Source organism: Trachemys scripta, chromosome 8 (assembly GCF_013100865.1).
Source record: "Trachemys scripta elegans isolate TJP31775 chromosome 8, CAS_Tse_1.0, whole genome shotgun sequence".
Lineage (NCBI taxonomy): Eukaryota > Metazoa > Chordata > Testudines > Emydidae > Trachemys > Trachemys scripta.
This window is the reverse complement of record NC_048305.1, coordinates 91,324,049-91,334,784: the sequence shown is the minus strand read 5'-3', so window position 1 is coordinate 91,334,784 and position 10,736 is coordinate 91,324,049. Positions and strand designations below refer to the sequence as shown.

Here is a 10,736-nt window from a genome sequence, read left to right as displayed (position 1 = left end):
GACGGGTGCCGGGCCGGGGGCTCGGCCGGCGGTGCTCGGGGGGGCCCGGTGCTGGGCCGGGCCGGGGACATGGGTGCCGGGTCGGGGACTCGGCCGGCAGTGCCGGGCCGGGGGCTCGGGGGACGGGCTGGGGACCTGCGGTGCCGGGGGTGGGCCGCGCCTCCCCCCCCCACACACACACACACCCTTACCTGCTTCAGGCTTCCCGCGACTCAAATGTTCGCGGGAAGCAGGGGAGGGGGCGGAGACTTTGGGGAGGGGGAGGGGTTGGGGCGGGAGCGGGCGGGGTTGGGGCCCCTTTAAAGTGTCCTCCTTTCGGAGGCACTAAATATGGTAACCCTACACTCGATGGCCTCCAGCAAATGTCATGCCCTATTGGAGATACATGAAATCTGACACTAATAATGTGAATAATTATTTGCTGGGGATTTAAAAGGTATTTTCCAAAGTTCATTTTGTACCCTGTAGCTACTGTATTAATTTGTTATATATGCCGTATGTACTCGATCATAAGCCGGTTCATTTATAAGCCAACCCCCTCAAGATGGATAAGTAAAAATGGCAAATTTTTATGACCCATTCATAAGCCGACCTTATAATTCAGGGGTCAGCAAACTTTGGCTCCCGGACCATCAGGCTAAGCCGCTGCCGGGCTGAGACAGTTTGTTTACCTCGAGCGTCCGCAGGCACGGGGGTAAACCTAAGTAAACAAAATGTCCCGGTGCACCAGCTGCTTACCCTGATGGGCCAGGACAGTAACTGGTGGGGAAATTTTTTTGGGAGGGGAAGCTGGGGGTCAGGGGAGTAACCCCTGTGACCACCCCCCACATGACTCCACCCCTAACCCGGGACCTCCCCACCTGACCCCTCCCAGTGTAACCCCTCCCCACCTTACCCCTAGCCCAGGATCCCCACACTCTTCCCATCCCATCCCTTCCCACCTTACCTGGGGTGGGCCGGGGAGGATGTCTCTGGCCCGGCCGGAGCTGCTCCAGCAGGCCGGGCAGTGCGGCTGCAGACTGCCAGCCCCGGAACTGCAGCTGCTTCAGAGGCTGTGGGGAGAGCAGCATGGCCAGAAGCGGAGAGACTCTGGCCCCGCCTCTTCCCTTCTGGCTCGGCTGCCTCTCCTTGCACCCTCTGTTGGGGGCGGGGAGCTGTGTCCTACCTCTCCCCCTCTCTATACCCATTCATAAGCTGACCCCCTTCTCTGATGCTCCCCCTTTTTACTAAAAAAAAATGTGGTTTATGAACGAGTATATACAGTAATCCCACTCTGAGCTCTTTTTGGCATGCTCTTGCAAAGTGTCAGATGGACTACTTGGAGACCACTGCGTGCCTCCATGGTAGTTGTCTCCATGCTGGGACCATGAAAGGCAGCATAGCCCACTGGAAAGGGCACTTCACTGGGACTCAGGAGGTATAGGGGTCTGTTCCCAGCCCTCCACTGACTCGTCAGAGGTGATGTGTGGGAGAGGCATGGTCACGTACCCCCCACCCCCAATTTGCTGCTTGGCTCTTACCGAGCATGCTCACATGGGCTGAGCATGCTCAGTAATACTACTGGAGCCAGCTGTTCTCACTCTTCCTCCCTCCTCTCCCCTTCCCCCCCCACTCCCCCCATATTGGCAGGCATGGGCCATTATGATCTTGGGCAAGGGATCTATGATCCCTATGCTTCTATTTACTACCCACTTCCTACCCCTTCTGAAAACAGCCAGAGAAGAGGGCCTAGTGACCCTGACAACAAAACTCTGCTGGAAGAGCGGCAATCCAGCTTTCAGTCCAGAAGTGTTTGCCTTGTTGGTTTAGGTTATAAGCTTTTCAGGGCAGGGACTGTCTCTTATGTGTTGGTGCAATGCCTAGCACAACGGGGCCCTGATCTCAGCTGGGGTCTCTAGGCACTACTGTGATGCACATAATAAATAAAATCTGGACCTGATACTCTGTTCTCTACTGAGGCTGCCAATTAATGTGTTAATTCTGAAGTTACTTTTGCCATAGGCTTTGGTCCACTAGGAACTAAAGCCATACTGTCAACACATTTCACACCAAATGGTTAAGATGATAATGACTTGCAGCCATTTTATGACCAGGACCAGATTTGAAGTGATGCCCAGAGAAGAATGTCTCCTTGGCCTTAGAACTAAGTCCTCCACTCCCCTGTTGATATATAATTGTTGAGTAACAAATAAAGTAGTTATGTTAATTTTATAGCAATACAACACCAGCAGTAAGTGTTCCTCCCATTAAAGTGTTTTTGGTGTAGAAGTCACTATGTATCATAATAATACTATCCACCATTTGTTTTATCATTCTCAAGCATTTCCAGCACATACAGGAGTTTACTATTTTGCATGAGATATTTTATGCCTCGTGTGTTTTCATTATTTTCACCTTCTTTTTCTTTTCTGATCCAGATTCCAAAGATTCCAAGGAGAAGAATAAAATGGAAATCCTATATATATTGGTGCCAAGTGTTACTATTCCCCTGGCCATAGCCTTGTTGTTCTTCTTCATCTGCGTCTGCCGCAACAACCAGAAGTCTTCCTCCCCTCCCGTACAAAGACAGCCCAAACACGTCAGAGGGCAAAATGTAGAGATGTCCATGCTAAATGCATACAAACCAAAGGTAATCGGGCACCTGATTTCTGTCTTGTCAATTGCTGTTTCGAAGAGCATGGAATTAGCATGGTTTGCTCAATCCAGAATTGAAACATTACCCAATTGGTTTCTATCACACCATCTCTGTCCGTGTCATTGGCTGCACTTTTTGAACACCTTCTGTTGTCATCAGCATACTATACGTTGTACTGTGCAGCATAACGCTAATGGTCTGTATAGCTTGGGATAAAAAGAAACTCAAGCTTGCTTTAACGAAGTAAGCAACTGCTTGTGAAGTGGCATGGAGGCCTTGTTCTAGTTAGTAAGTAATGGGGGGGAGGAAGATGCATTCTTTCATTTTATTGGCTGTTTCAGAAAACACTTTTTAATGGATCATTTGTATCCTTGCCTCACCTGTTATTAGCTGAAATCACTTTAAAATGATCTCCTCCTTCTATCTTCAAGTTTACACATTCTTTAGAGAGATTTGCAAAACGAAGCACCAAAACCTATTCATATTTACAGCCCGCCTTACTGAAACATAGGGCCCCTCTTCCCTGACTCCTAATATGGTTCCTCTTTACTGAAACTCCAAATTCGTGAAGCACTTTTTTCCAATTTAAAAAAAAAAAGCCGCACCGAGCAGTTAAGACACTGAAAAAACGATTAGCAATGACCTCATTGTTTATTAGCCGGGCAGGGGCTGGAAATGTCCAGGGCAGCCACCTGCATGGCTGGATATGGGGCTCTGCCACTTCCAAGCAGGAGACTATCCTGAGTATCTAAAACATAACACATTAGAAACCTGTGTAGAATAATTTACATCAAATTGTCTAGATGTACTGTGGGCAAGTTGTTATTTTAGTTAGAAAACGATATAGCAAAATGAATCCAAATTCAGGCATTAGGAGCAATGCAAATTGTGCATAACCTTCCTTCTATAAATATTGCTGTACACGCTAAAGATATTCTTTCAGAATGATGGCAGTTTTAGTCGCTCAGCCTAAGAAAAGGAGGTTACACTTACGTTTCCGGATCTGTGCTCTCCATATGTGAATATGTTTGTAAGTAGAGATCTGTTTTAGGTTTGATAAAGCAATCGTGAGGTGTGCCTACTGCTTGCTCTTCAGTGTCAGCTTCATAGTCTTAGGTTATGAAGAATTAGTCAGCAGAGGGTCCAGGGAAAATTGTTTAAATAATCCATTGTGCTTTGAATTTGCAGTATGCCCATGTGACAGGGAGTCAGGCTTTAGGACCCCTCAGGGGGAGAGAGAGGCAGAGCTATTCTGCTGACTCATGCTGGAAATTTGACCGGGGTAGTTTTTCTCTCTCTCATGGGCAGAAGCAACTGGGGAAAGAGACGGATATAAAAGGACCTTGCAGGGACAAATCCTAGGAGTAAGCCACCTCTGCAGAAAGTTTAGATTGAAGTTTATATTTCGTCATTAAGTTAACAATAAAGGTAATCCCACAGCATCTACTGTGTGGAGAGAACAGAGTGCTGACTTTGCCAGTTCAAGTCATTCTTTCTGTATTGTGAATTCTTGTTATAATTTCATTATGTGAACCTTACTTAGAAAAATTTAACTGTAGAACCTTATTTAGAAAAATAAGTTTGTGGATTCAAGAAGGAAGATGGGTTATAAGAAGACAAAAGGATACTGAAAAAAACAGAGCTGGGGCCCAAACCAGTAAGCATCTGGTTCTGAACTTCCTCAAGTTTCAGAAGTGTTTGAATCCAGGATTTTCATTTGGGTCACTCGTTAGTGAAAATACATAACTGAAGAAGGCTGAGAAGATGGCATGCCATGGCTGCCCTGCATGGTTACACATGTAATGCAAACAACTGTTTTTAGTTCATATTTTATTTAATCTTCCTTACCTGAGATCATGCCTTTGACTCCATGTGAATCTTTATACCATCATTTTATCATTCATGGGTCAAAAAACTATGCCAGCTCCTCCTCTTCAAGATTTGTACCAGGGACAGGGAACAGTAAAAGGTTCAGAGGTTTCATACAGCAAAGCACTCAAACATTCTAATATTAACCAAGCCTTAGTCTTTAATCGCTAGAGTCTGCAAACATTAGCTGGAAATTCTAGAGGAAACCTTCGTGAGATTTCTGTTTGTTTTTAACTGGTTATTATCGCTGCTGGAAAGCAGTTAGTTCTAACCAGGTATTAGACCATTTGGGGAATGTTTGTGTTCGGGATGCACTATTCTACACAATTTATAAACCATACATGCAGTCTCTTGCTGCTGTGTTATATAGGTGCTAAATCAGCCAAAAATTGATCTATGGTACTTAACATTACAAATTAACTGAGTCCAGTAAACACACAGAACATAGTCCCTCATTTTCATCATTCTGCCCCTTAAAGTAGAAGTCAGTAAGTTGAAAAACAAAAACTAACCTAACCCTAACTGTAACTTCTACTTTAAGGGGCAGAATGATGAAAATGAGGGACTATCTGTTAATACCCATAGAAAATCACGATATAAGTCTAGTGTGCAATACAGTACACATTAGATTAAAGATGTGCCTAAACCAAACCCCATGTCCAAATCTCCCCTTCACTGGATCCAAATTTTGAAACTTAGTCCTTTCTTTGTATTAGATACTTGGGAGGAAATCCTGGCCCCACTGAAGTCAGTGGGAGTTTTGCCATCGACTTAGTGGGGTTCAGGTTTTACTCTTGACCACCAACATATTAATGCTTTACATACACAACGTGGGCAAAGTGTCTTGCCCATAAATGTCTGGAAATATAGACCACAGTGTTTTCTTTTCATGTTTAAAATGATATGCTGCAAAAACCACCTGATTTCATTTATGACAATTGTATATTTTCCTGTTGGGATAGTGGCTGGCTGTCCCACTGACACAACTGTTTTGGCTGCCTTTCAAACAAATTTTTAAAAAAGAAAGGAAGTAGAATTCTATTTTAAAATATTGTATCCAATACCAATGTCAACATTGGTTAAAAACGTTCTAGCTCATACTGAGGTGGATGTGTGTTTACTCTTCCAAATAAAAATGTTAACATTTAAACCAAAAGCCTGTTTCAGTTTTAAGGTACTTAATTGCCTTACAGAATATAATAAACTGAGTCCATCTTGTCATTTAACTAATGGAAGCAACTGATAAAGAGATAGAAGCAGTGGGCTTCATTCTTTGTATTTTCCCTTTGTACTTTGTTTACTTTGGCGTGATGCCTCGTATGTATTTTACACTTCTTTACATTTTGTACACCACTGTATGACAAATACTTGTCAAACAAAAATGAAGCAGATTTATAACCGCTTAACTTGAAATGAGCCTTCCTGCCAAAACTTTATGACTTCATTTTCTTTCATAGTTTTCCACTATGTTGGTTCAAACAGACAAACCCTGCCTGAGGTCAGACAGAGGTCATTTCACTTTCATTACTAAAATATAATTTACAATATGCCAGACCTAAACAAGTTTTAGCCTAAAGGATTTATATAATATAAACCATCTGTTCTTCAACAATATAGCTAATTTCCTGCCATCACCATACATTCTACTGGCTGCTTGTTGAAATGTCTTTATGATTTTATTTTTTTACTTATGAAATATTTATCTAACATTTGTAAGTGGTCAGTACAACTAGAATTCATTTACTCTGAGTGCGCAACTTTAAAATTATTTTTAATGTCAATTTTTCCATATTACTTATGCAAAAAACTGCATTGACAATATTCCAGGAAAGCAAATGCTAATGTTTCTGACTACACTGTTTTACTGAATGTGGATTCCAAACTCAGGTGCCTACCTTTAGGCTACCAAGTCCATAATTTAGGCATCTCAGTAAGTGACCTGATTTTCAGAGGTGCTGAGGTGCCCACGGACGTTAACTTCTAAAAATAAGGTCGCTTATTTAAGTGTCTAAATATGGATGTACCTGTCTAAGTTAGGCAACCAAGTTTGAAAAAAATTTGGCCCTCGTTTCTATTCTCCTTTGACCAAAGTCTGATGTTTTTCCAGCTGATTCTACTTTCTTGATTTTTGGGGGGGTGGGGGAAGGGGGAGGAGCTTGTACACTCCCTCAAGTATACAGAGAACTAATCTCTTTTGTACCCCAAGGGGTTAATAACTAACTCTAGGATGAAACTTAACTGAGTCCTAAGTCAGAGTTAAAACATAAATTTGCACCTAACATTATATGCCCTAGTCTCTCAAAGCTGGACTTAAGCATGTGTGTAGCCCAGCTGCAATCAATGGGACTAGTCGTGTGATTAAAATTAAGTCCATGTTGAAGTTCTTTGCCGCACTGTGACCATAACCGAGCATATATTCAGTCTTTGTTCACCTGCATCTAGTCTTGTGTAAAGGATGGAAAGTTATTTTTAATTTTGATATGGGGAAATCCTCCTCCCTCATACACAGCAGGAGTAAAGAAGCATTCAGTGAGGAACTGCATGGGTACTAGAGTATTGGAATCCCCAGCCTCAACCAGGCTCCCAATACTTCTGCAATGCGGTCACAGCAATATCTCTGCTAGTGGTGGCAGCCCACACTTCTGTGGACGGAGCCACTACAGAGCTTGGATCAACAATACAGAGTGTCCCTAAATGGCTTCTTCACTGTCTGGTCTCCCTACCAGCAGAAGCACATTATTTCTACTGCCATTTGAGTTATAGATACTATTGCAGGGAGCTGCAGGTTTGTGGCCTTGCTGAGAGAATAAGTCTCTAATTTAGGTACCTTTTTGCCCCAACTATTATAACCTATTCTTTGATTTGCTGTTTTAACAGAGCAAAGCTAAGGAGTTACCTCTTTCTGCTGTTCGTTTCATGGAGGAACTGGGTGAATGTGCTCTTGGAAAAATCTACAAGGGACATCTCTATCTTCCAGGCATGGATCATGCTCAGCTTGTTGCTATCAAGACATTAAAAGACTTTAACAATCCCCAGCAGTGGACAGAATTCCAGCAAGAAGCATCTCTTATGGCAGAACTTCATCACCCTAACATTGTCTGTCTCCTAGGTGTTGTGACTCAGGAACAACCCATCTGCATGCTTTTTGAGTATATGAATCAGGGAGACCTCCACGAATTCCTTATCATGCGATCGCCACATTCAGATGTCGGGTGTAGCAGTGATGAGGACGGTACTGTCAAATCCAGTCTGGACCATGGGGATTTCCTGCATATTGCAGTTCAAATTGCGGCAGGAATGGAATACTTATCCAGTCATTTTTTTGTCCATAAAGACCTTGCTGCTCGCAACATTTTAATTGGAGAACAACTTCATGTGAAAATTTCAGACCTTGGACTATCAAGAGAAATATACTCAGCAGATTATTACAGAGTTCAAAGTAAGTCCCTACTCCCGATTCGCTGGATGCCACCAGAAGCAATTATGTATGGCAAGTTCTCTTCTGATTCAGATATTTGGTCCTTTGGTGTGGTCTTATGGGAGATTTTCAGCTTTGGACTCCAACCATATTATGGATTTAGTAATCAAGAAGTCATAGAGATGGTCAGGAAACGACAATTATTACCATGCTCTGAAGACTGTCCTCCCAGAATGTATAGCTTGATGACAGAGTGCTGGCATGATCTTCCATCTCGGAGGCCAAGATTTAAAGATATCCATGCCAGGCTGCGTTCTTGGGAGGGACTTTCAAGTCACACTAGCTCTACTACTCCCTCTGGTGGAAATGCCACCACTCAAACAACTTCACTCAGTGCAAGCCCAGTTAGTAACCTAAGTAATCCTAGATACCCTAATTACATGTTTCCAGCACAGGGTATACCACAAGGCCAAATTGCTGGGTTCATTGGACCACCAATACCTCAAAACCAGCGATTTATTCCAATCAATGGATACCCGATTCCTCCAGGATATGCTGCTTTCCCAGCTGCCCACTACCAACCACCAGGCCCACCCAGGGTAATTCAGCACTGTCCACCTCCAAAGAGCCGTTCGCCAAGCAGTGCAAGTGGATCAACTAGCACAGGTCATGTGACTAGCTTGCCTTCTTCAGGATCCAATCAGGATGCAAATATACCTTTGCTATCTCATATGTCAATTCCAAGTCATCCAAGTGGAATTGGTATAACAGTTTTTGGAAACAAAACTCAAAAACCATACAAAATTGACTCTAAACAGTCATCCTTATTAGGAGACCCCAATATTCATGGACCTAACGAATCTATGATTTCTGCAGAGTTGTAAATAAGTCAGGCCTTTGTACATATAACTATTTACAGTACAAATTAGAAAAACGTAGAAAAGATTTATATTCAAATATTTTATTAAAGATTTTTCTGGTTGTTTAACAGACTTTTGCAACAAGTATCTTCTGTGAAGTTTAACTGTGTTTAACAGGATAGGCAGACACCAACCAGATAAAAATCATTGTGGTATTAACACACAACAATGTGAACAGACATTTTTTTTACGTACCAAACTAATGTTTATTTTAATAAGGGACAAAAACAAAAACAAATCTTTGATGACCATCATACACTTTGTCACAACTGTTTAAAGCTCTTATATGGTTTATATCACAGAAACTTTATTATTCTGAAAACATTTTAATATTTGTCAATCACTTTTTTTTAAGAGATGCAAATGTTCAGAGATTTATTGGGTATGCAATTCACTTCCAATATCTAGTTTAAACATTTGTAAGTTTTTTTCAGTCAAGAATGGCGTTTCAAATACGTGACTCAATGTTGACATCTGATGGCTGGATTAGTTATTTCAGGTAGGTTTTTGTTTTTCACCTGAGGTGAGAGTCTGAGTTCATATTTAAACCAAAAAAACTGCATAAAATGTCCTGACATTCAGTAGAATGAGTTATCAATTCACAGGCTACTAAAATAATCTGGTAATGTCTGCTAAAAATAGATGGAGTTGTAAGAAATTGCCTTTAAAGGAAATTAAATTAAGAATTTTAATTTCAAAGCATGAATCAACTGGTTCAAGTTAACATTTCATAATTTTATATGTGTAGTTATAACAGAAATTTTGTATCCTTTTGTTGCTATGCAACTGTTTAATGAAAAAGCTCCAAACCACAATTTTATAGAAGACAATCAGTTTTCCCAAGAAGTATTTATTGTTTCAGAGCAGTACATAATTTCAGTGACTATGACTCCAGAAACCCCTAAAAATGGGAAATCCACATTCCATCAAGGATTGAAAACATTTATGGCAACTTTGTCTATCAGTTAAAATAATGTGAATTAAAGTTAACTTTTTACTTAGAAAAATGACATTTGTATTACTGAAATTAATTCAGGTATAATCAATCTAGATTATTCATTTTGAAACCACTTTAGTGATTTACAAAAGTACTATGTACGTTACATCTTTTCACAATGTTATTTGTATTAAAATATCTTTTGTGTCCACACAATGAAAACAATCCTTTGCTCAGTTGACAATGTTGTATAATATGACTTTATTTTTCACATCTTTTTGCACAAAAGTGTTTTGTATAGCAGAAGTGAAATACATCTCTGCATTTTATATATTGGTCTGTTTCTTTTTTGTTTTTAACCTGCTGTAGATGTTCTTGAAATATATTATGGTGATATTCAGCCACTACCTTATACATATATTTTGTTTTTGTTTGTTTTCACTGCATGCATTTAATCACTGTATTGATGATTGATTTATTAATTATGGGCATTTCAATTAGGCAAGCATGAAAATGTAATACCAAAGGCTATTTTATACTGAAAATATGTGCATTTTTGTATTTCACACACCAGAGATGATATTAAACACTGATTATTTTATGCTGCTGTTTATTAAAACATTGTTTTAATATTAAAATCAGTATTTCCTGAATCTTGGTATAATAGGTATTTGGAAAACCTAATCTGATAGAAGGCCAAATCCCGCTCACTTTACTCGAGCAAGGAGTCTATTAAAAGCCAGAACACCTCATCAGCTGAGTAAGACAAGCAGGGTTTTGCACATCATATTTTATGACAATTGATGTGGAAATATACGAATCCTTAAACTTTATTTAAAACCTGACCATGCAGATATTTTGGGAAGATACTAAAAAGACAGCAATAATACAATTACACTGAGGAAATAATGCATTCTGTGCTATTCTCTGTGGGTGACGTTCAACCCTGGAAGAGAA

At 40.9% G+C, this 10,736-nt stretch overlaps 1 protein-coding gene across 2 annotated transcripts in view; it reads left to right on the top strand.

Moving 5' to 3' along the window:
• The window catches only part of ROR1 (receptor tyrosine kinase like orphan receptor 1), a 256,201-nt gene extending 245,821 nt beyond the window's left edge, over positions 1-10,380 (top strand). For both annotated transcript variants that reach the window (XM_034778853.1, XM_034778854.1), the window contains exons 8-9: positions 2,418-2,629; positions 7,382-10,380. In XM_034778853.1, the coding sequence (XP_034634744.1) occupies positions 2,418-2,629; positions 7,382-8,806 (1,637 nt within the window). In that variant the 3' untranslated portion in view covers positions 8,807-10,380. The remainder of the gene's footprint in view (positions 1-2,417; positions 2,630-7,381) is intronic.
• Positions 10,381-10,736: the final 356 nt, after the last annotated feature.